This window comes from Crocuta crocuta, unplaced genomic scaffold (genome assembly GCF_008692635.1).
Source record: "Crocuta crocuta isolate KB4526 unplaced genomic scaffold, BGI_CrCroc_1.0 scaffold367, whole genome shotgun sequence".
Taxonomy (NCBI): domain Eukaryota; kingdom Metazoa; phylum Chordata; class Mammalia; order Carnivora; family Hyaenidae; genus Crocuta; species Crocuta crocuta.
In genome coordinates this window covers 5,040,364-5,066,262 of record NW_027527936.1, presented here as the reverse complement: position 1 = coordinate 5,066,262, position 25,899 = coordinate 5,040,364, and the positions used below count along the sequence as shown (strand labels likewise).

Sequence of the window (25,899 nt, the reverse complement as noted above, 5' to 3'; positions counted from 1 at the left end):
CTTCCTTTGGCTTCTGCACAGGGTTCCAAAAGATCCCAGGTGTCCACTCCATCCACGCGGAGAAAGCCCAGCCCAGGCCAGCAAGTCCTGGATAGTTTCTTTCGGCCCCACATCCCCACTGATGCATCCAGCCTCAACAGTATGGCCCAGTGACACTCCCAGAAGCCCCCACTTCCTGAGAATCCTGTTGTTTAATAAAGTGCTTATTTTTGTAGTCATTTTGGAGACTTTCCGTCCTCTTCCTAGTCCTCTCATTCTTCCTCTCTGAAAAGTCCTGCTTGGTGCTGAGCTCCCAGCCAGCCCTGGGCAGTGCAGGCGGGCATTCTGTCCGAGTGATCTGTCCTCCCCCAGCCCCCAGGAGAGAGGGAGAAGGCAGCTTCAGGGGGCCTCTGCCAGGGGCTGACACCCAGCATCCTTGGCTCTGGTCTCTGGTCAGCTCTGACTGGAGTAGTGGTATTGTCTTAGAGCAGGTGGTTGGGCTCAGCCCTGACCCAACCCCTCCCCCCCTGCAGAGGCTGCTCTCTGGGGAGCAGGGAAACACAGGGGAGGATTTGTTGGGTCTTAAATTCCTACCTCAAATACTAAATTTATGTTTGTATTGTTTGTACAATTGTATTCTATTGTAGTGAAACATAGAAAATCAGGAGGTTAAGAATCATAAAATTAGGGGTAGGGTGAAAGGAAATGGATCAGAGAAGGTCATAAGGAAGGTTCAAAAGTATTGATATATATATATTCTATTACCTAGTTACGTAATACCTTTATTATTCTTCATATTTTGCATATATATTAGTTTTAGACTATGTAAAAACAATTTGATAGTTTCAAAGAAAAAATAAAATCCAACCTCTTTGGATCCCAGTGAGAGATTCAAGTTCTGGCAGGTACTGGCCCCTGGGGACAAAGCCCTCTCCACTCCAAGCCTCCACAGGTGTTACTCAGTTGCAACAGGCCCTGTGCTCCGGGACAGGATGGTGAACCCAGCACCAACCTTCCTTAGGATTCTTGGTGCCTGGAGGCTTGCTCCTCCTGTACCGACTGCCACAGAGCCCGGATGTTGCCCTGGCCAAAGCCTGTTGCCCCCTGCCTCTGAATCAGCTCCAGGAAGAAAGTGTCCTCTGGAAATAGAGACTTGGTGAAGACCTGAAGCAGAAACTTGCCTTCATCGCCATCTAACAGGATCCTCTGTCGGGCCAGCAGGCTAGGCTGGTGCCCAGCGGCTAGGATTTGCCTTTCCTTGCCTGGCTGCTGGTAGTACCCCTCAGGAGGAGCCAGGAGCTGGCCGCCTGCCACTGCTACCCCCTCAGTGGCTTCCATTATGTTCGGCGTGTACAGCCCCACGTGCTGCAGTCCGGGTCCCCTGTGCCGGGCCAGGAACTGCTCCACCTGGTCCTGTCCACTGGCAGCCCCTGGCAGGGACTCGGCCAGCACAAGGGCGGGGGCAGCGCCGCCTGGCGGGGGCTGCAGGGCGGTGAGCTTCAGTCCCCCTCGCCCGGATCCTGCTGTCACCTTGAGGCCCAGCTCTGGATCCTCACCTGGGCTTAGTGGCAGGTGGCGAAAGTCTAGACAGTCGCGGAACCAGCGCACCAGTGTGGGCGAGCTGCCACAGGTGCAGGCCAGGGTCAGGTGGTCCACGTGGCTGACCCAGCCTGGCCGCGTTGTAGAGGGCACAGGCCTGAAGCCCGGCAGGAAAGGCCCCCCGAAGCCGGCGCGCTCCAGCAAGGTCAGGCTGAGGTTGCCGACGGGCGATCTGACCACGGCATAGGTGGCGGTGCCCTGAGAATCCCGCACGCTAACAGGGGGCACCGGCACGCTGCAGCCCCGCGTGACCAATGCCTGGGCGGCGGCGCCCGTGTCCGCCACGTCGAAGCACAGGTTGGTGGCGCTGGGCACGGCATGACGTGGGTCCAGGCCGTACAGCGGCTCCTGGGGCCCAGCGCCCTCGTTCACCAAAAAGACCGCGTCGCCGCTGCTCAGGGCTAACTGCCGCCAGCCGTCTGCTTCCCGCACCGCCAGGGGCTGGAAGCCGAAGAGACGCTGCAGATCTCGGGCAAGGGGCTGCCCCGCGGGCACGTGGAAAGCGACGTGGCACAGACCACGGGCGGACGCGGCCATGGCGGTCCAGATGGTGACCCTGGCCTGTCCTTCCCCTGGGGCCGTTCACCTGTCCTTGAGAACTCCGGAACTGTCTGTCCCAGGCTTCTCGTCGGAAGACTGTGGAATCCAGTTTTTCCCGCAGAGCCTTTTCCTCGCTCTTTTCCGGGGAGAAGTCACAGACTCGACCCCCTTGGGGGCTAGCGGCTCTCCCTGCCAAGCCCTCCGCAATCCCGAGCTGCTTTGGGACCACCGGGTCTGCGCTGCGCTGGTGAAAACCACGTGGAGCCACAGCTGGGGCGGAGCAGGAGAGATGGGGGCGGAGCCCGGGACTCCGCACACTTACTCCTCCCGCCCAGACGCTGTCGCCCGAGGGTACTGTGGGGACAAGGGGCTGCCCTTTCCCAGAGCCTCTGGCTGAGCCACACCCGTTGGCACTGAGCCTCCCTTCTCCGCCCCCCGAAGATCACAATAGCTGCCTTCATTCGGTGGAGGACGCTGGGCTCGCTCTCATCCTTCAAACTTAGAGCAAAGGGAACAAGCCCTCGCTGGGGGAGAAGCCAGAATCCTTCCCCGTCCCCTTACCACCCCCACCCTGTCCCGAAGCCCTGAACTTCTTACCAGTGTCATTTCTACCAATTTTAGCTTAAAAATTCTAGAGGGGACTCCTGGGTGTCTCAGTCGGCAAAGCATACAAGTCTTGATCTTAGGGTAGTGAGTTTAAGCCTCACATTAAGCAAACAAAAAAGAGTCCTAGAAAACTTTGCCTTTAAGCCCTGTTGTACCTTTAAAACTTTAAAAAGTATATTAAATGTTTCAAGTTACAGATTTTCTTACCCTTCCCAAATGGGTCCAGAGAAACTGATGTTATTCGAAGATTGGCCATTTATATGGCTCCTACAAATCTCTTTTGTTTCTCTCTGACAATTTCTCAACTGCACCTCTTTCTTCAACCGCACTTCTCTGTCAAAAATCTTTATCCCCTGTCCCAGGCAAGCTTTGGAGAAAAATCTGGTGGCTCAGGACGTGAAAGAAACAGCTGCAGTGGTGTCCTTTCTCCAGGTCCTGACTCTGTTTGGACTAGAACTCAAACCCTACTTGCTCTTTGAAGCTTTCTGATTGGGTACTGGGCCAGAAAAGTTTTCTGTGGGTGTTTCTGGCCTTGAGCCCCAGAATTGTGTGAGATTACTGGATTGAGGAAACCAGGAATCTTCTGACTTTAGCTAGTGGCTCTTTGGAGGGCTTGGGAAGGGCACTCCAAGAAGGGTAAAGACAAAAGCAAAAGGTCAGTGAGGAGGGGCACCTTGCTGGCTCAGTCAGCAGAGCACATAGCTCTTGATCTTGGGGTCGTGAATTCGAGCCTCGCTTTGGATGTGGCACCTAAAAATAAAATAAGAAGAAAGAAAGAAGAAAGAGAAAGAGAGAAAAAGTCAAATCAGTGAGGAGCATAAGCCAAACCCTCAGAGGAGCAATAGAGCATAAAATTGGGGAGACATTTAGCATGGGTGCTATGGTTCAAAGCATTGCAAAGGAGATTGTCAGGGAGCCTGATGCAATACCGTTGAGTTTCATTGGCAAGAGGAAGAAGGATGTGATGGAGGGACAGGGTGAGAAAAAGAGGTCTGGCTGGGGTATTCAGGCCTGCAGCCAGTAAGGCAGCAGAAGTTGATCAGTGGTGGTAAAAGGCACTTGGTGTTACTCTGCAGACTAGTAAATTTGAGAACATGGGTTCCAAAAGGCAGACAGACCTGGGCTTGAAAACTGCCTCCAATATTTAGTAGCTGTATGACTTGGGGCAAGTTGCTAACCTTCTCTGAGCCTTCGTTTTCTCCTCTGTAAACATGGGAATAATAATAGTACCTACTTCATAGGGCTATTGGTAGTATATGCTGTAGCCTGGCAAGGGACCCAGGATTTGACCTGTGAACCTGGACCTGGCTATGTGGGGTCAGGACAAACAAAGTAGTCTGGGTGGGGATACATGTCACAAGAAGAGGGTGCTACAGTAGGACCAAGAACAACAGCCACATTAAGACTACTCCTCCCTCCCCAGGCTTGAGCACTGGGAAGGCACTATGAAGGCCCTGGCTTTGGTGTGAATTCTGGGGGAAGGGTCCCTGGGAATAGTGCTCTAGAGCTGGGGCAGAATAGGCTATCTTTTACCCCCACTATCATGGTGAGGGTCCCAAGAGAGAATAGACTATCATGGTCAGTGCCCCCGGTGAGCAGCTCTAGTGACTCCAGGCCTTTGGTCCAGCCAAAGGGGATTCCACTCAAGGGCCCTACGTGTGGACAAAGAGAGCAGAAACAGGACCCCTGACCCATCACTTCCACCTGCTCCTGAGGGACAGGGTAGATTTCTGAAGGCCAGGTGGAGCTGTCTTAAAGACAGGGTGATCTTGGTTAGGGCACAGTTGCCTTGCAAGGGCACTGTGCTTGACTTTGGCCCAGGGAACAGATTCAGCTCTTTGGAAGCCCGCTTGGGGTGGGGGGTGGGGGGTGTCTGTGTGTACAGGTGGTTATTGATGTTGGTCTCCCTCGAGGCCAGGCTCTGATTCCTGCAGCCCTGTTGGCATCTGAGCTGTGACCAATACAGCGTCCTGAGGAACTTTCACCTAATAGATCCTCCACGCCTGGCTGCTGTTGCCTTTCTCCTGGGGATTAGGATGCTAGGGGTGGGCTCTGGAGTGCACGCAGGTCTAAGGGGTGAGGCGATGGCGCTGCAGGAGGCCTTCTGCCACATCTGCCTTCCACAGTGGCCAGGGCAGTGGAGGTGGAGGTGGGGACTGCGAAGGTCTCTGGAGCCAAACCAGTGGAGCCACGCCCCTCCTGCAGGTCTCACCCTAAGCCCAGGGGCCGGCGGAGGTGCACTCTCGTCCTTCAAAATCCTGACCCTAGCCCTGTTCTGTCTCTTCTCTCCCAGCTTCAAAAGGTGGGTACTTGAACTCGCGCGTCTCTGGTCCCACCCCGCCATTCCCCTCCACTCCAGGGCCAGGTGGGTAACTATCAGCTGCTGTTCTTAACATAACCTCTAGGTGTCACCCTTGGCTTCAACTTAACCCGCCTCTCCCAACCCCTTCCCCTGGCAGCTGCGGGCCGGAAGCTTCCGCTTTTGTCGCCCTGCCCCTCCTCCGCCTCTACCTGATTCTGTTTCTCTTCCAGTCTGCGGAGGGCTTGACATTTTACAAGGAGTGACCTGGAAAACCTTACAGAGAAGGTGACTTTTGTGTATGTATGTGTGTGTAGTAAGGTACACATAACATGGTAATATTTACAGTGTTAGTTACTTTTAAATGTATAGTTAGTGGTATTAAGTACCATTCTTATTGTGGAGCACCTGGCTGGCTCAGTAGGTGGAACATGAGACTCTTGACCTGCAGATTGTGGGTTCAAGCCCCACATTGGGTGTAGAGATTACTTACAAATTAAAGCTTTTAAAAGAGGTACATTCATACTGTGCAGCTATGATAAGAAAAGATAGGATTCAGTAGGCAGAAAAGGAAAGATTAGGCCCTGGGGTGCCTGGGTGGAGAAAAGAACATAATTTGGAACAATGCTGGGAGTGCCTGACCACAGCAAACCCCCTCAGGTTCCTCTTAAGAATATAACAGACATTACCTCCCTCTCAGGTTTCCCTCAGGAATTTGACAAAAGACCTGACTTAAAATAAGTAGTAGATGGTATGGTCTAAGACCACCCCTCATACAATGGAAATGAGCCCATCATAAAGGAATGACTAGGCCTTTAGTTTAGCTAGCCAATAAAAGTAGAACCTGAGAAGGAACAAGAGGGAAGGGAAGGGGGTGCTGACCAGAACCTTATAAAACAAAGGCCCTTGCCTATTGTCATGGGATTCACTTTCAAATGTCCCCTCTCTGTAAAGAGAGCTTTCATACTATTCTTCCTTTCTGATCTTATACTCTAATAAACTTTTGCCTGCTGCTCATTTTGTGTCCACCTCTTCATTCTTTGAAGTGGCAAGACCACGAACCCAGGGTATTGAAGTAAAAAATCCTGCAACACAGCCATCACCATCCTCTATCTGCTGAACACTTAACCTATTCCCCAGCTGAAACTCTTTCCCCAATAGTTAACTCCCCAGTCTCCCCTGCCCCCAACCCGCAGAACAACTAGCCTACTTTTGACCATTCTAGGAGCTTCATATAAGTGAAATAATCTAGTATTTGTCTTTCTGTCCATCATTCTACCTTAAAAGGGTCTAAGGTCACTAGTGATCTTCATTTGTCCAGTGGACAATTTTCAGATCCCTCTCACTGCCTCTCAGAAATATTTTATTGCAGTTGATCCCCATCTTCTTTCTGAAATACTCTTGCCTGGCTTTTATAACATCACACTCACCTGGTTTTCCTTTGGTCTCATTATCTCTTCTCTGCCCATTAAAAAAAAAAATTTTTTTTTATAGTTTATTTATTTTTGAGACAGAGAGAGACAGAGCAGGAGCGGGGAAGGGGCTGAGAGACAGGCAGACACAGAATCCAAAAGAGGCTCCAGGCTCTGAGCCGTCAGCACAGAACCCGACACAGGGGCTTGAACCCACGAACCGTGAGATCATGACCTGAGCTGAAGTCAGACGTTCAACTGACTGAGCCACCCAGGCACCCCTCCTCTGCCCATTTTTAAATGTTGGTGCTGCTCAGGGCTTCAGTTACCAGTCTCCTTCCAGATGATCCCCACATTTATGTCTCCCTTCCTAATCTTTATGCAACTGCTTATTTGTCAGCTTGATTTGGATTCAACATGCCCAGCACTGTCCTCCTTCTTCTCATGCTCCCATCTCAGCAACTGCTCTCCAGTGGTCCTATTTAGAAACCTACATCATTTTTGAATCTTGCTGTTCTTTACCCCTTACCTCCAGTCCATCACCATGTTCCTGCCCATTCTATTTCCATAACATCTCTCAAATCGTCACCTCACTCTTTATACCCCTGTACCACCCAAGTGCAGGGCCTCACTGTTGCCGCACCACCTGGATACTACTAATTGCTTCCCTGGCTTTAGGTTTACTACTGTCCTAACCAGTCTCCACCCAGTAGCCAGAGTTAGCTTTGAAAAATGTAGATCTGATTATGTTACTGTCCTGCTTAAAAACATTCACTAAGTTCTACTTGCACTTGGGGTAAAGACAAAAAATTTTCCCTACCTGATTAATCCCTGACAACCTTTCCAACTTTTGTTGTCACCACTACCCCCCTCCTCCATACTTTAGTTTCTTGAAAGTTTCATGCTTCTTCCTACTCAGAACTTTGTCTTTGCTATTCCTTCCTGCCTAGAGTCCTTGTTCTTTCTCAACTGCCTCCACCTGGTTAACAACTTACCAATCACTAAGTATCAGCTTAAATTTAACTTGTTTGAGGATGTCTCCCAAGACCCCCAAGACTTATGTCCAGTGCCTCAATATTTATTAATGAACAAACTAAGGCTTCTAGGGGCTGATGGACAATTATCAGACTACAGAGTTTTTATTTTATTTTTTTAATGTTTTTTATTTATTTCTGAGAGAGAGAGAGAGAGAGACAGCATGAGCAGGGGAGGGTCAGAGAGAGAGGGAGATACAGAATCTGAAGCAGGCTCCAGGCTCTGAGCTGTCAGCACAGAGCCCAATGTAGGGCTCAAACCCATGAATTATGAGATCATGACCTGAGTCGAAGCCGGACGCTTAACCAACTGAGCCACCCAGGCGCCCCTGGACTGCAGAGTTTTTTAAAGTTTATTTATTTTGAGAGAGGGTGCATAGGAGGGGAAGAGAGAGAGACAAAGAGAAAGAGAGAATCCCAAGCAGGCTCTGCACCATCAGCACAGAGCCCAGTGCAGGGCTCAAACTCACAAACCATGAGATTGGGACCTGAGCAGAAATCAAGAGTCAATCCATAACTGAGCCACCCAGGCGCTCCCAAACTGCAGTTTTTAACATAACCTCTAGGTGTCACCCTTGACCTCTGCTTAACCAGGACTTGTCTGGGAACCCAGCATGAGGGGCTGAGTAGGTACAGCTGGGAAAGGTTATGGGAAGCCCAGCTTCTTCTCTCAGGTCTGAGACGTTCTCCATTTGCTCTGGGTCAGCTGCCTCGATAGGGTGACCAACCATTCCAGTTTTCCCAAGACTGAACTTCCAGTGCTCCCAGGTAGTGGAAATTTCAGTGCTAAAACTGGGACAATACCAGCCAAACCATGGAAGAGGGGCCAAAGCCTTCATGTCTGCATGAGACTAAGGTCTAGGTCTAGCAGGAGAGCTTAGCTATAACCCAGCCAAGCTCATCACAGTAGCTCCACTGGTGTGCTGACCTTGCAGCCTGGTGGTTGTAAGAATTTAGGGACAGCCCCACCTATGTCTGACAATGCTACCATTGGTTGAGTGCCACTGAGTATAACCCATTTATATTGTTTCTAATCCTCACAGAAACCCTAAGAGTACAGAAGGCAATTCTTATTTTGGAGATGAGAAAATGAGATTCAGAGAGGTTAAGTGACCAGCCTAAGTCACACAGCTATTAAGAAAAATGGTGAAATTCAAACCTATGTTTATCTGACTACAGAGCTCCTGCTATTTTCAATGAATCTACAGCCTGACCATTTCCCTCCAGCTATGATCTTCATTTGGGAGTCCACGGGGTGTAACTAGGAGGCAAGAGGCAGGGGTGGGTAGAAGGGATTGAGGAAGAGGCCTGTGTATGTCAGGTGTATGTGGGGTTCACATAGAATAGACAGTTTGCCTGTCCACACATAAGTGGGCTCTGCCACCTTGAACTAGGTATGGACATAGCCTGGGGATCTCCATGGTGCGCCTTCACAGACTGTTGTCCTAATACCTAACTGTGTCCTCATTGAGGAGCCAGGGTCCTGTTTGCCAGAGTCCAGGATGAACCCAGCCAGTTCTTGCATTCAAGTAAATGGACATCTATCTGGACATGGGAGACACACAAGGGAGGAGCAATCAGAAGCTAGCCATGAACTAGAGGGACAAGTGAGGGGTAGGAGGATGGGTGGAATCTGTGAGAAAGGTCATGCTAAGCACTGTGCCTTGCCCATAGCGTGGGCTCAGTGAATGGTTGCAGTTAATGATATAGCCAGCCTCTTCTCTTTCCTAGAGATATAAGGCTGAGCTTTATTTTTGCCTTGGCAGTTATTTAGGAATTGAGTTGCCCCCCTCCCCTTTTTTTCAGAGGTGGGGGTGGGTGGCAGGGAAGAGACACAGAGGAAGACAGAGAGAGAATCCCAAGCAGGCTCCATGCTCAGTGCAGAGCCTGATGCAGTGCTTGATCCCATGACCCTAGGATCATGACCTGAGCTAAAATCAAGAGTGGGACACTCAACTGACTGAGCCATCAAAGTGCTCCTGATCTGCTTTTCAATACTAAACAAGAGTTTGTTGTGTAGAATTATGTGCAGAGGACTGACTTTGTTTGAGGTATGGGCAGAGGCCTGACTGGGCTGGGCAGTGCTCAGAGCCCTGATAGGCATTGGTCTCGCAGCCATATGTCTACAGTACAGGAAGTTTTATAAGACTTTGGATTCCTTTACGTTAAAAAAACAAAGAATTTAAAGTTCTCTTGCAAGAAGCTGATTTGCGACATGCAGTTTCACTTTATTTCCATGGTGATGTCCAAAACTATTAAGGTACAAGATCTGTCCCCAGACCTGCCCAAACCCTGGACCTGGTATGGATTGGTGCCTTGTGGCCAGGTTCTGCCCATGGCTTCACTCTGCCAGTCAAGCCATCAGATAGCCGGAACTTTAGGAAGTCCTCCCCAGAGCTGAGCTTTCTGCTTTTCCCTAGCCAGCCTGCCACCTTCTACCAGAGAACTGGGCCACATACACTGGGCATAAAGGAAGGCTGGGGAAGAAAGAAACTATCAATTAAGCTGCCTTATATGCAAGATTCCTCTGTCCTTCATTCTAAAAATACCTCACATATTCCAACTTGACTAAAGGGAGGAAGATTTTGTGAAACAGTCACCAACAATGTATCATCCCACATACGTGGGGCCTCTTGCCAGTCACTCATGGAAGACAGTAACTTGGTGCAGTGGAAAGCACATGATTTTAGAGTCAAACAGAGTTGGGTTCTGCTATTTTCTTGCTGGGAGACTTTGGGAAAGTAACACAACCTCTCTGAGTCCTGATTTCTTCAACTGATAAGTAGGGATAATAATAATGTCTATGTCACAAGTTTGTTTTGAGGTCTAAATTTGTTAGACAATATATATAAAGCCCTAAATCTGATATATATAAGTATGATATTTATTGAGTATGTATTATGTGGCATGCCATGTTTAAGTGCTTTATAAGCATAGTATGGACTCATATAGCCCTGCGTTGTAACTGTCATTGTCTGTGCTTTATATATGCAAAACTGAGACTCAAAGAGCTTGAGTAACCTGCCCAAAGTCACAGAGCTGGTAAATTGCAGACCTAGGATTTGGACCCAGGCAGTCAGGTTCCAGCTCACGTGTACTTAACTACCAAGCCATGATGCCATATGGAATAGGGCTGAATAAAGAACAGCTATTATGATCATAATAATTTAGTATTAAGTGCTTTTTATATCCATGGTGCTAAGTGTTAATTATTAGTATATTTGGATGCAACATCTATCCTTTTTGTTCCTATTTTTTTCCACAGCCATGGCAACAAAGAGCCTTGTACTCACTACAGCAGAGTGTTCTGCCTTTGTCCAATCCAGTCCGGTGCATCAGCCTCTGAAAACAACAAAAGATGTGGCCATCGGCTGCCTGCCCCTGCCCCCACCAGAGGACCAGGGGAGGCTGTGGTCTCTCTGACTGGAAGCGAGCTAGGAGAGCAGCAGACAGGTACAGATCGGCAGACTGGGAGCAGGGCTCACAAAAGGGAGGTCATGCTTAATAAGCCTGATTAATTTCTTTGAGTGGCAACAATGCAAGCAGACAGGGGTGAAAGGAGGGACAGTAATTCATCCTGATTCCAAGGCACAGGAACGCTGCTAAAACCAACACAGAGGTTTTGTGGAGATGCTACTGGGGCCTGGAGGGGTTTGGTGGGGCTCAGCCTTGGGGGCAGCTGGAAGGAAACTCAGTGAGTGGCTCATGGTGACCTAGTGAAGAGGAAACCCTGAGCAGGGACAGAGCACAGCCTGCACAAGCCGTCTAACCAAGATGCCAGTCTTGCAGGACACTTGCCTGTTAATTCCCTTCCAATGGCTTCCCACCACCTAAATATGGTATTACGTAAATGATAATGAAATAGTAAAAGCTGCATTTATTTGATACTTCGTATATAAAGGGTAATTTATAGAGGGGAAACTGAGGCAGAGAGCTGAAGAAACCTACCTGGACACACAATTATTGATACACAGAGACTCTAACCCAGTCGGTTCTCAGACCCTGTGCTGACTTCAGCTATAGTTCCAGTCAATTTATAACTGTGTTCATTGGTGTGTCTCCTCCATCAGACAGGAAGCCCCTCTGTAGCAGGACCCATAACTGATTCAATCTGCAATGTTAGCCCTCAGTAGATGTTGGTGATGCTGAAGCTTCTATGTCCTTTGTGCTTCTCCCTCTGAACACTCCCCCCTAGGTGAGTTCACCCATGCTTTTGGCTTCAATTCTCACCTCCTGGAGGAAGACCTCTAGAGAAGGCATTATGGTTGCCTCCCTAACTTCAATTCCACCCCAGATGATTACACTAAGTGCATCATATTCATTCCATCCTTCTTGTCGGTAATAATCAGTTTAAGAATGGGGCTATGCTCTATCCAGTGAGGCTAAGGGGACATTTGTTGGGGGGCTTCTGGGAAAGGTTTTCTCACTCCTAGGGGAGAACCCCTGGAAGCAAGAGTGAATCTTTTTTTTTTTTTTTTTAAATATTTTTATTTATTACTAGGAGAGAGAGAGAGAGAGACAGCGTGAGCAGGGGAGGGTCAGAGAGAGAGGCAGTCACAGACTCTGAAACAGGCTCCAGGCTCTGAGCCGGCAGTCAGCACAGAGCCCGACGCGGGGCTTGAACCCACGAACCGCGAGATCATGACCTGAGCGAAAGTCGGACGCTTAACCGACTAAGCCATCCAGGTGCCCCAAGAGTAACTCTTCTTCCTGGGAATGTTGTCAAGTCTGGATGTGGCCTGGAACTAATGCAGCCGTTGTATTAACGGCTGAGGCTGAAGCCAACGGCAGGGATGGCAGAGCACAGAGCTGGAAGGAGTCCGTCCTTGACAGCACTCAGTTTGCCAAACCCAGAGGCCACCCTAATACTGAACTTCCTCAAACAAGGGAAATTTTAAATATTGTCGCTGCTGATGCTATTGAGAGAGGGCTTTCTGATATTTGTAGCAGAAAGCATTCCTAGCGATACAACCAGGACAGCATTATGGCTTTTGTGGTCCCCTTCCTACAGAACAATCTCTCTTAAATTATATTTTATGATGGCATTGGCATAAAGATGCATATATTAATGTTGTACATTAAAACATCTTTTTTAAAGTTTATTTGAGGGGGGAGGGGCAGAGAGAAGGGGAGAGAGAGAATCTACACAGTGCAGAGCCTGGGAGTGGGGCAGTGGGGGGGGTTCAAAGCCAGAAACTGAGAGATCATGACCTGAGCCCAAGTCAGATGCTTAACTGACTGAGCCACCCAGTTGCCCCTAAAATGTCTTTGACTTAAAAGTTTGTTTTTACTTCTCATTTAAAGAAGATTAAAGCATTTTTTGTGGATGTTTTAGAAATATTGGGGAACTAATGTATGTAGTTGGCCCTGGATACAACTCCCCAATATCCATCTCTAGAATATACCTCCTTTCTGACCTTCAAACCTTCACATCTAACTACTTATTTGATAGTTCCACGTGGGTGTCTTACCTCAAGTTTAACATACCTATGGCTGAACACATAATTTTGCACACACCTTCTCTTTCTCCAGTGTCCCCTATCTGAAGGAATTATGCAACACCCAGCTAGTAGCACCAGTCAGAAATCTGGGAACTCACCTCTCTTACCCCATGCCCAATCCATCACCAAATGCTGTCAATTTTTCTTCTTAAATGGCTTTTAAAAGCATTTACTTGCTTCCATTTCCACTCCTATCTCCACTGCTATTGTTCAATCCATGTTACCAGCATCTCTTGCCTAGATTACTGCTTAGTACCTAGATGACCCTAGTGGTCTCCCTGTATCTCACTCTCCCTCTAATCTTTTATATGCACTGCTCTCAGAAAAATCTTTTAATTTTTTAATGTTTTGTTTTTTTTTTTAATTTTATTTCTAGGAGAGAGAGAGAGAGAGACAGTGTGAGCAGGGGAGGGTCAGAGAGAGAGGGAGTCACAGACTCCGAAACAGGCTCCAGGCTCTGAGCTGGCAGTCAGCACAAACCCCGACACGGGGCTCGAACCCACGAACCGTGAGATCATGACCTAAGCAAAAGTTGGACGCTTAACCGACTAAGCCACCCAGGCGCCCCAGATCTTTCCATTTTTTTAAATTTTATTTATTTTTAAATTTATTAAAAAAAATTTTTTTGAGAGAGACAGAGCATGAATAGGGGAGGGGCAGAGAGAAAGAGAGACAAAGAATCATAAGTAGGCTCTAGGCTCTGAGCTGCCAGTACAGAGCCCAAACAGTACGATCATGACCTGAGCCCAAGTTGGCACTTAACCAACTGAGCCACCCAGATGCCCCAGAAAGTTTTTTCAAACTGCAATCCTGATCCCATTATCCCCTGGTTTAAACCTACTGATGGCTTCTGTTGCTCTTGTGACAGAGACCCAAACCTTCAGCAAGGCCTCAGAGGCCCTGTCTAGCCTGGCCTCTGCCTCATTTTGTTCTTCTCTTACTCTGTGCTTCAGCTGAATGTTCTTCCCTCAGCCCCTCAAACACAAAGGTTCTCTCCTGCCACAGGATCTTTGCACATGCTGTTCTTCCATTTTCTACCCCTCCTTCAGTTTAAGTATACTTTCCTAAGGAAGCCTTCACAGACCCCTCAGTCTGCTTATGGGCATTAGGCAAGTTTCTTAACTGCCTGGTGCCTCTGTTTTCTCATCTGTAAAATGAAGATGATAATAATGCTAAACTCATAGGTTTGTTGTAAGGATTAAATAAAATGATGAATGGGAACCACTGTGAGGTCAGACTGGTGCATTGTTCTGCTTGTGTAATTGTCCTGCTCTTTGCCTGACTTTCTAGATGGGAAAAGTAGTGGAGAGACACCTTCCCCAATTCCAGGTGGGAGTCTTGCCTAAAATGTGAGTTTCAAGGAAGAGCATCTACACAACAGCGCTCAGAAATTTCTAAGTGACTTGGGGCTCCTAGGTGGCTCAGTCAGCTGAGCGTCTGACTTCTGCTTAAGCCATGATCTCACAGTTCATGGGTTTGAGCCCTGCATTGGGCTCTCTGCTATCAGTGCAGAGCCTGCTTTGGATCCTCTGTCCTCCCCACCTCTCTGCCTCTACCCCACTCATGCTCACTCTCTCAAAAAGAAATAAAAACATTAAAAAAATTTTAAAGATGAATAAATTATATAAAAAATATTCTAAATGACTTGAATGAAATGGAGGAGCTAATTGTGCCAGGGAGTCATTGGTAATGCCTGGGTTGGGCTAAGGTACTCAGAGGGAGGAAGAGATCAAGACAACCCACAAAGGTCAGGGAGAAAGGGGAGGTCAGCAGGAGCACACCACATTTCTGTCAAATTTCTAAATGGCCTGTAGCCTCTAGGACAAAAGACAGTTGCAGTGTGGTCTGTGTATCAGACAAACTTGGACTTCCATCTCCACCCTGTCACTTACAGGCTGGAGGATCAGGAAAGTCACTTCACTTTCCTGTGCCTTAGTTTCCTTATAAAATGGAGCTAATGAACTTATTTAGCTGGGTTTGTAGGAGGGTTAAATAGAACTATATTAGTTTGCTCAGGCTACCATGACAAAGTACTATACAGGCTACATTAATTTATTGTACTTTGCTTCATTGTGCTTTGCAGATACTGTTCTTTACAGATTGAAGGTTTATGGCAATCCTGTGTTGGGCAAACCTATCAGCTCCATTTTTCCAAAAGTATTTGCTCACTTTCTGTCTCTGTGTCAGATTTTGGTAATTCTCACAATATTTCAAACTTTTTCACTATTATTATATTTGTTATAGTGATCTATGATCAGTGATTACGACTTACTGAAAGCTCAGATGACGGTTAGCATTTTGAATAAGATATATATATATGTTTTTAGACATAATGCTATTGCTCACTTAATAGATGACAGTATAGTGTAAACATACTTTTATATACAGTGGGAAACCAAAATATTCATTTGACTCTCTATATTGGAATATTTATTTTATTGCAGTGGTCTGGAACTATACCCACAATATATTTAAAGTAGGCCTGTACCATAGACTAGGTAGCTTAAACAACAGAAATTATTTTCTCACAATTCTGGAGGCTAGAAGTCTGAGATCAAGGTTTCTAAGAAGTTGGTTTCTCTTAAGTCCTCTCTCTTTGTTGATGGCCATCTTCCATTGTCTTCACACAGTCTTTCCTCTATATGTGTTTGTGTCCTAATCTCTTCTTCTTATAAGAACAATAGGAATACTGGATTAGGGCCAAGTCATAGGACTTCATTTTACCTTACTTACCTCTAAAAAAGGCCCTGTCTCCAAACATGGTCATATTCTGAGGTCACATAATTCAACCTATAACTGGGATATAGACATATGTCAATAACCAGCAAACAGCAAGGACTCAGTTATGCTAATTACTTTTTTGTCTCAAATGGAAAGAGCAGACAATGGCAGTGTACTCAGAGAGCCCCAGAACTCCAAAGGCTTTCAGCCTTTAGGCACCTTTTGACTTTTTTAAGCACTGGGACTTTGCTCCTTGGGGGTGGGAATTGCGATAAATCACATCATGTCTGAAAGCAACTGGGAACTCTAGGAGTTAATTTTATTTTTAGTATATTGACTTAGCTAAGAAAAAGTCTAAACATTATTTGCCAATCACCAATGCAATTCAATCCTGACAATATCTGCCTGCACGCTTTGCCAAAATAGACCTATAATTGATCTGAGTAGGTAGCCCAAACTTAACCTACTGAATAATCAGTGTTTACCAAGTGTGAGTTTTTGTGCCAGATGCTGTGGAAGACCCCTCCACCTGAAAAAAATCCAGGACACAGTCCCTGCCTCAGGACCTAGAGGTATTTATTGGGATGTTAGTTCCTGTCAGGAAAAGACAATAGAAAGCAGCCTCTGGTAAAAGGAAAGTGAAGGATCAGACAGTTTGATGTGCCTGTGAGACATCCAAGTGGAGCTGCCCAGGGGTCAGTTGGCTGGACACCTGTGGAGCTTCAGAGACTGGTCTGATTTAGCGATATAGATTTGGGAGTCATTGTAATGGAAATGAAACTGTGGGGGAGAGTGGCATCTTGGAGGGATAGTATGGCAAGTGTGGAGACAAGAGGGCCAAAACCAGGTCCAAATTTTTTGGGAGAGAGAATCTGATTGGCCCAGCTTGAGTCCAATCAGCTGGGGTTAAGGGGTCAGAGTCAAGTCAGATACACATGGCTGCCAAGCCCCAGGGTCCCAACCTTGTAGGTACAGGGAGGAAAGGGCATTCTTTGAGAAGGCAGCACACATTGTCACTGCCGTCAACCCCTCTGAGAGACTGCAGCAGGCAAGCTGTGCTACCAGGTGGCTCTGACCAAAGTAAAGCCTGTGAATGCCAAAATCTCCCTCAACAATGGAGGTTGGGATGCTCAAAGAGCATAGACAGGACTGGAAAGAGTTTTTATTCCTTTATCCCTTCTGTTGGAAGAATAATGGCCCCTCAAAGAAACCTATGTCCTAATCTCCGGAACCTGTGAGTATGTTATGTTTTACAGCAAAGGAGAATGAAGGTTGTTAATCAACTGACTGATTATCCAGGTGTGCCCAATATAATCGGAATGGTCTTGAGAAAGTGGAAGACGGAGGCAGAAGAGGAATCAGAGTCAGAGAAGGGGATGTAACACCAGAAGCTGTGGCTAGGGTAATTCAGTACAAGAAGGACTCAATCCACCATTGATGGCTTTGAAGGTGGAAGGGAGCCATGAGTCAAGGAATGAGGACTGCCTCTGGATGCCAGAAAAAGCAAGGAAATGGATTGTGGCCTAGAGCTTTCAGAAGGAACACAGCTCTGCCAATAATCTTGATTTTAGTACAGTGAGACCCATTTTGAACTTCCAACCTCTAGAACTATAACAAATTTGTATAATTTGAAGCTGCTAATTTTGTGGTAATTTGTTATAAAAGCAATAGGAGGGGTGCCTGGGTAGCTCAGTTGGTTAAGTATCCGGCTTCGACTCAGGTCATGATCTCATGATTCATGGGTTCGAGCCCCGCGTTGGGCTCTGTCAGGCTGACAGCTAGCTTAGAGCCTGGAGCCTGCTTCAGATTCTGTGTCTCCCTCTCTCTCTGGCTCTCCCCTGCTCACATTGTCTGTCTCTCTCTCTCTCAGAAATAAATAAAACATTAAAAACAAACAAACAAAAAGCAATAGGCAACTAATACACCCTCCTGGCTATCTAATTCCTACAGGGACAACAAGAGTCACTTTTAGATCTGTGTTTCTTTTTATCCCTTTAGATTATTCTCTATTTTCTCTAAGATCTGCTAGACTTTGTCTTCCAGAGCCTCAATTTTCCTCCAGGCAAAGTGCCCTTTGGGGATGCTGCTGAATCCTTAAGCCCAAGAACATGTCTACCCAACTCCATTTGTTCTTTCAAGGACTGTCCCAAATGCCACCTTTTGCTTGAATCCTCATCATTTTTCCCAATGGATAATCTTTGTTCCTTTCAATTCCTGCAGCACACCCCTCAGTGAGACACCTGTCATATTGTCTTCTACATTCAGGACTTTGTCTCCACTTCTCTAGGAGCTTGCATCTGTTTATCCTTAGCTGTTTTAAATCACCAGCCTTTGTAATCAGGGGAAGGCATGTACTTGGTTCCCAGTCTGGGGAGATAGCTCAGCAACAGATAAAGAACAGAGATGTGTTGTTCCTCTAGTACTCTAATCTCAGCTCTTTGCTCTTGCCAGTAGATGATGTCAACCACCAGGAAAAGACAACAATAAATCCTGTGTTGAAGGCCAGCCAATAGCTGCTTTATCAACTGTACTGGTTATTTCCTGTATTCTCCTCATATCTTCTAGACCCTCCTTTGACACCATCATTGCTGGGGAACCAGCTTCACACAAATGTCATGTGACAGCGCCTCATCTCAGCTCCTCCATATATCTCACTTGCCATCTCAGGGCTTTTTTTTTTTTTTTTAATTATTATTTTTTAATGTTTTATTTATTTCTGAGAGAGAGACAGGCAGCATGAGCAGGGGAGGGTCAGAGAGAGAGGGAGACACAGAATCAGAAGTAGGCTCCAGGCTCTGAGCTAGCTGTCAGCACAGAGCCCGACGCGGGGCTCGAACCCACGAACTGTGAGATCATGACCTGAGCTGAAGTCGGACACTTAACCGACTGAGCCACCCAGGCGCCCCGCCATCTCAGGGCTTTTATAAGAACCACCTGGCATTCATGCTGGTGATCCTGAAAGTGTGAGGGTTTAACACATCATGAGACAACCCTTGACCAAAAGGAGAGGGGACTCGAAGGGCAATTTTGAAGTGGTTTTTCACAGCTGTTCAGAATGTTCCAACAAGATCAAGCCCCAGTTTCCATAGCTGTGATCAACTCAGGCATGCCCTCTTGAATTAGCTTTTCTTTCTTTTGTGTTTCCCTCTCACTAGTCCCCCACTTACGTAGTCCCCCCCAACACTGGATTACTTTACCTCCTAAAGTAATCCAATATGAACATGAGGCTGTAGTTTCTGGGGAATCCAGCCAAAGATGCCTACCTTGTGGCTGGAGTTGCATTTGTATCACATGATTGGACTGACCAATGTTAAGCAGCCTGAGGCCATTTTGAGTGCCAGCCTTGTAGGTCTGACCCCAAAACAGAATCTATAGGAATTACTTATCTTTATGTACATCACACCTAGATGCAGTCGCCTCTGAGTTCCCATTTTTGAACATATTTTGTGGACTAAATGCTGAGCCAGCAATAATTTCAACAAAAGTAGAAAGAGGTCCAGGCTATACCTTAGTCATATTGGCATCTTCTGTAGTTCATTACATGTATCAGGTGCTCAATCTGAACAAGCTGAAGTACCACACCTATTACATAGCTCCTTTCAATGTTTCTGGAGAAATAGTGGCTCTTTTTGCCTGCTCCTGCCTGATACATACTATATAGTAAAATAATAACAATATTTATTGAGTACTAATTATATTCTTGATATTCTAGATATGAAGTGCTTTATCACACTATCCTAGTCTTATTAACAGGCTTCCCTGGTAATAGTAACTCTTAATATCTCCATTTACAGATGTGAAAATTGAGGCTCTGAGAGGTTAAGTAATTGCATAAAGTTGTACAGTAAGTAAATAGTAGAGCCAGGATTTGAATTCAGCATTTCTGAAACCAGAGATCATTTTTTTTTTTAATGTTTATTCATTTTTGAGAGAGAGAAAGAGAGAGCACGAGCAGGCGAGGGGCAGAGAGAGAGGGAGACACAGACTCTAAAGTGGGCGCCAGTCTCTGAGCTGTCAGCACAGCCTGATTCAGAGCTTGAACCCATGAACTGCAAGATTATGACCTGAGCCAAAGTCAGATGCTTAACTGACTGAGCCACCCAGGTGCCCCTCAGGGCTCATTTTTAATCATAATGATCTACTGGTAAGAAAGCAAAGACTATTAATATAAGTCTAGATATATAGATCAATGTAATAGAATTGAGAGGACAGAAATAAATCCATATACATAGGGTCAACTGATTTTTGTTAAGAATACCAAGACCATTCAATGGGGAAAGGGTAATCTTTTCAACAAATGATGCTAGGACAATTGATTATCAACATACAAAATAATTAATCTGGACTCCTAACTCTCACCATATAAAGAATTAACTTAAAATGGATCAAAGATGTAAATGTAAGGACTAAAACTCTAAAACTCTTAGAAGAAAACATAAGTATAAATCATCTTGATGTTAGATAAGATAATGGATTTATTGGATATGACACCAAAAGCACAAGCAACAAAAGAAAGATAAACTGGACTTTATCAAAAGTAAAAGCTTTGTGAGTCAAATGACATTACCAAGAAAGTGAAAAGATAGCCCACTGAATGGAGAAAATACTTTTAAGTAATATATCCTCTTAAGGCTATAGTATCTAGAATAAATAAAGAACTCTTACAAGTGAGCAACAGAGACGACTCAATTTTTTTTACATGGGCAAAGAATGTAAATAGACATTTCTCCAAAGATGCATAAGATCATTAGTCATTAGGGAAATGCAAATCAAACTCACAGTGGGATACTACTTTATACCCACAAGGATGGCTATGATAATATTTTAAAGTGGAAAATAACAAGTGGAGGTGACGGTTTGGAGAAATTAGAATCTTCATACAGTTCTGGCAAGAACATAAAATGGTGCAGCTGCTGTGGAAAACAGGAGTACCTCAAAAAAGTTAAATAGAGTTGCCATATGAGTCACAGTAATTCCACTCACAGGTATGTATTCAAGAGAAATGAAAACATATGTTCACACAAAAACTTGTATGTGAGTGTTCATAGCAGTATTATTCATTGTAGTCAAAATGGGAAGCAACCAGGGGCACCTGGGTGGCTTAGTCGGTTAAGCGTCCGACTTTCGCTTAGGTCATGATCTCGCGGTTCGTGGGTTCGAGCCCCGCGTCGGGCTCTGTGCTGACTGCCAGCTCGGAGCCTGGAGCCTGTTTCAGTCTGTGACTCCCTCTCTCTCTGACCCTCCCCTGCTCACGCTGTCTCTCTCTCTCTCTCCTAGAAATAAATAAAACATTTAAAAAAAAATTTAAAAATGGGAAGCAACCCAAATGTCCATCAACTGGTGAGTAGATAAACAAAATTGGTATTATTCATACACTAGGATATGATTCAGCCATTTAAATAAATGAAGTACTGATACATGCTACAACTTGGATGAACCTTGAGAACATTATGCTAACTGAAAAAAGCCAGACAGAAAGGTAAGATATTGCATGATTCCATTTATATGAAATTTCCAGACTAGGCAAATCCCTGGAGACAGAAAGTGGGTTAGCATTTACCTCTTGATTGAAGGGGAGACTGGGTCCCTTTGCAGAAAAACCATACAGAATTGTCACAAGGATATAATATAAATCTTCCTCTTGAGCCTTTTCTTTTTTTTTTTTTTTAATTTTTAAAAATGTTTATTTATTTTGAGGCGGGGAGGGGCAGAAAGAGAGGGAGCCAGAAAATCCGAAGCAGGCTCCCCACTGTCAGCACAAAGCCTGATATGGGGTTCAAACCCATGAACCATGAGATCATGACCTGAGCTGAAGTTGGATGCTCAGCTGAGTGAGTCACCCAGATACCCCAGAGCCTTTTCTAAAGACATTTGATATCATTTACCAGAGTGACATCACAAGAGAAAAGGAAATACTCAGAACTTTGGCAAATGACTAGACTCTAGTGAATTGATGTTAATTCCTGGGAGCCCAAAGTGCCACTGTAGCCCACTAAAGTATGGGACCAGTTCGTCCATGGTTCCACCCTGTAGTTATTTCCCTAGTTCCCGAAGAAATAATTGGAATAGATATGCTTGACCAGAGGCAAAATTCCTGCATTGGCTCCCTAATCCATGGGACAAAGTCATTATATTAGAAATAGCTAAGTGGAAGCCCCTGAAAGTCCCTCTTCCTGCCAAGATAGTAAATCAGAAGCAATGATGAATTTTGGGGGGAAATGCAGAGATTAGTACAACATCAAATACTTGAAACATGCAAGAATGGTGATATCTGGCATATCCCCATTTAATTCACTCATTTGGCCTGGGCAAAAGTAGAACAGATTTTAGAGAATGACTGTAGATTTCAATAAACTTAATTAGGGTGTGACTTCAATTACATGTCCTATTATAAAAGAGATTTTTTACTGGAACAAATCAAGAGCCCCTAGCACTTGTTATATGACTAATGCTTTTTTTTTTCTCCATACCAAGTTGTAAGAACAACCATAAACGGTTTACTTTTACCTGGCATTGTCAACAGTACACATTTACTGTCTGTCTCAGTGCTATGTCAGCTCTCAATCTCTGCCATATTTTAGTCAGCAGAGGTTTTGAATGTCTTGATATTCTACAAAACATTATTCTTGTCCATTACATTGATGATATTATGCTGATTGGATCTAGGGATCAGAAACTAGCAATTAATTTGGAAGCCTATAAGATATATATAAACATGAAGTATGAGAAAAACCTCAAGGCCCTGATACCTCAATGAAGTTTCTGGGAATCTAGTAGACTGAAGCATGCTTAGATATCCTTTCCAAGGTGACAGAAGAGTTGATGCATAGCCTACCATGACAAAAGAGTCCCAATGATTGGTAGACCTTTTTGGATTTTGGAGGAAATATATACCATATTTGGGAATCATCTAAGGAGTCACCCAAAAGGCTGCCATTTTAAAATGAGGAATAGAGCAAGAAAAGGCTTTTCAACATGTCCAGGCTGTAGAGTAAGATGCTCTTCTATTTGGTCCTTATGATCCAGCAGATCTAATGATACTCAAGGGTCTCCAGCAAATAAAAATGGTGAATAAAACATTAGGTAAGCACCAGTAGGAGAACCACAGCATAGACCTCTAGGATTTTGGCGAAAATATATGACCTTTCGCCATCCACCAATACTTGTTTAATGAACTCATGGTTATGATGGTAGGGATGAAAATTCTTCATGGGCTTAAAAACATGGACTATCCCTTAAGGAAGCTGACTTGACTACTGCTGCTTTTGAGTATCTAATCTGCTAACATGATGTCAACACTGAGTCCTCAATATGGCAGCATTCCTTATGGGGAGATGCCAGCTACTTGATAGCAGGCTGAATACATTATATCTCTTCCATCATGATAGGTCATAAATTCATCCTCAGGGGAATAAACATTTTATGGATATGGATTTTCCAACCCTGCCAGTAATGTTCTCTCAGCTCCACCATCTGTAAACTTTCTTGAGAATGCTTTATCCACTGTCATGGTATTCTTTCCATGAGCAGTGGGCTCATGCCCAAGGAATTAGCTCATGCCCAAGGAATTAACTAACCTTACTACATATTTCATTACCTAGAAGTAGCTAGCTTAATAAAAAGGTAGAATGGGTTACTGAAGATTCAGGTTTGATATCAGTTGGGAGACCACACTCTGAAACAATGGGGTTCTGTCTTACAGGATGCAGTATATGTTCTGATTCAGAGATAATTAATGGTACTTTCTCCCCCATAGTCAGAATATATGGGTCTAGGAATCAATGTATGCAAATATAAGGGCTCATTTCACTCTTATACCAAATAATCTACTCACAGAATTTTTGCCTTCCATGTTGTTGACTTTTAGCTTTGATAGTTTAGAGGTATTATTCTCAAATGAAAAATGCTTCTGCACAGGAGGGTTCTAGTTCCTCTGTGTGCTAGCAGGGTTCATGATGCTTCATGGAGCAGTGGTGATGACTTGAGCATATCTGAGACTCGTTAAAGGCTTGAATTGCTTATTGTTGGGATGTCATGTTCTGTGCCAGAAGTGTATGTGTGGAAAGTCTCCCAGCCAGCCATGGGCACCAAACTGTAGGTTGTTTCTGGGTTGAGTTTAAAGTTGATGTTGGTTATAGTTTGGGTTTATGACTTGGTAGCTTTTTTCTTTTTCTGTTACTTAATATGTAACTTGGTATTGTTGGAGAGAATTGGGTGAGTAGGGAGAAGAGGAGATAATACATATTGGGGGAAGAGTTTGTGGTGCCTTTTTTCAATTGGTTAGGCTGAACCTTTGGTAAAGTTGGGTTGTCTGAACCATTAGGATCTGGGTGTTAAAACAGACTAGCTGCAAGAAATAGTTTTTCTGCATTATTCTAAAATATCCTTAAGCTTGAACTTCCCTTACCCCCTCAGGTGGCAATACCCATGCTTCTGCCATCATACTCAGATTTTCTGTAGCTCCTTTTGTTCCCATTGTAACCATTTAATAAACCAGCAAGTTCATAAGTAACCCAGTCTTCCAGGTCATGTCAGTCTAGCTGCCCACAGACTTGCATATGGGCCTCAGCCAGTACAATAGGGGTTACATCTGTTAATGTGACCTCATTTGTATCCTACAGGTCGGTGAGGCCTAGAGAAATTCTGGTATAAAAACATTTCCAAACTTAAGGTTTTTCTGAGAAAAAGACAAAAAACCCCAATCAAGACAAGGGATTTGCAAATACTGGCACATGAAATATATATTTCTTATTTATATTTGAATGGTTCTACACCTCATACATTAGTACTGACTGCACATATCAAAAATCCTTCATGGCTATGGACATGATGTTCTTGCTCTTCCCAGCATTTTCTGCCCAGAAGTCTCCTCTGCTCCCTTACATCATCATCATTAAAAAGAATTGCCACTGGGGTGCCTGGGTGGCTCAGTTGGTTCAGCATCTGATTTTGGCTCAGGTCATGATCTCACGGTTTGTGAGTTCGAGCCTGCGTCAGGCTCTGTACTGATAGCTCAGATCCTGGAGCCTGCTTCGGATTCTGTGTCTCCCTCTCTCTCTGCCCCTCCCCTGCTAGTACTCTGTCTCTCTTTCTCTTAAAAATGAATAAACATTAAAAAAAAAAAAGTTGCCCACTAACATTTTCAGATGAATGATTGTTGCAAAAAAGTATTAGTGGCATTAACTTTAGAAAAATTGTCAGGGTGCCTGGGTGGCTCAGTTGCTTAAGCAACTGACTCTTGATTTAGGCTTAGGTCATGATCTCAGGGGTTGTGGGATCCAGCCCTGTGTTGGGATCTGCAGTGGCAGCATGGAGCCAGAGCCTGCTTGGGATTCTCTCTCTCTCCCTCTCTCTGCTCCTCCCCTGTGTATGCTCTGTCTCAAAATAAATAAATAAACATTAAAAGAAAGAAAAATTGTCAAAAGAGTAGTAAGGGTAGTTCTCGAGTTACCTACAGCATTAAACTGATATCTCTAAATAAAACATTTTGAATGTATGCACATCTGCTGATAAGTGAACATATTGATCTGTTACATTGTAGCAAGAGTTTGATTTTTGCCATCTTTGCAGGTGCAGCACTATTAGTCCAACTTTAAATTTTTGTGCATTTTACTGATATTTTACACAGATAAATTTAAAATGGAAAGGTGAAATTGCCGATAGTCGTGATCAAATGTTTATGTCTTATAAACACATTGCAGTTGAGACGGATACCAAATGGCTACCATTTGGTTAACCTGAAAATGGTGACTCTATTCTCATTTGGATGCCCATTAGTGTTAACTTGGTTCATTCCATGTCTACTTTATTTTAATTTGTTTTATTTGAGAGAGAGAGAGAGAGAGAAAGAGAGAGAGGGAATCTTAAGCAGGCTCCATGCTCAGCCTGTAGCCCATGCATGGCTCAGTCTCACAACTCTGAGATCATGACCTGAGCTGAAATTAAGAATCAGACTCAACTGACTGAGTCACCCAGGTGCTCCTTTTTTTTGTATTCATTTTAAAGGAGAAAAATTATATCTGCATATATATTTATTTATTGAGAATAGAACTCCTTTCCCTTCTTTGATAAAGTTAAATTTTCATATATTTGACTTTGATGCAAGATTTTATGAACAAATCATGAATGAAAATAAGATACTTACTATTTTCCCCGGACACTGATCAAAACTGATAAGGAGACTTGAGGAAAAATTCTGAAGAATTTTT

At 44.9% G+C, this 25,899-nt stretch overlaps 2 protein-coding genes across 13 annotated transcripts in view; one reads left to right on the top strand and one right to left on the bottom strand.

Moving 5' to 3' along the window:
- The window catches only part of MUTYH (mutY DNA glycosylase), an 8,078-nt gene extending 7,860 nt beyond the window's left edge, over window positions 1-218 (top strand). For 10 of the 11 annotated variants that reach the window (XM_077752099.1, XM_077752103.1, XM_077752095.1 and 7 more), the window contains one exon: window positions 22-218. In XM_077752099.1, the coding sequence (XP_077608225.1) occupies window positions 22-153 (132 nt within the window). In that variant the 3' untranslated portion in view covers window positions 154-218. The remainder of the gene's footprint in view (window positions 1-21) is intronic. The other variant, XR_013332107.1, reaches the window with a different exon arrangement.
- Window positions 164-25,899, bottom strand: HPDL (4-hydroxyphenylpyruvate dioxygenase like). Of its 2 annotated transcripts, none has more exons than XM_077752108.1 (3): window positions 25,836-25,899; window positions 3,398-3,474; window positions 164-2,357 (listed from the first exon to the last, which is right to left on the bottom strand). In XM_077752108.1, the coding sequence occupies exon 3, from the start codon at window positions 2,113-2,115 to the stop codon at window positions 997-999; it is 1,119 nt and encodes a 372-aa protein (XP_077608234.1). In that variant the 5' UTR covers window positions 2,116-2,357; window positions 3,398-3,474; window positions 25,836-25,899; the 3' UTR covers window positions 164-996. The 2 variants fall into 2 exon arrangements, with proteins under 2 accessions (XP_077608234.1, XP_077608233.1); XM_077752107.1 differs by lacking the exon at window positions 25,836-25,899 and adding an exon at window positions 10,763-10,818.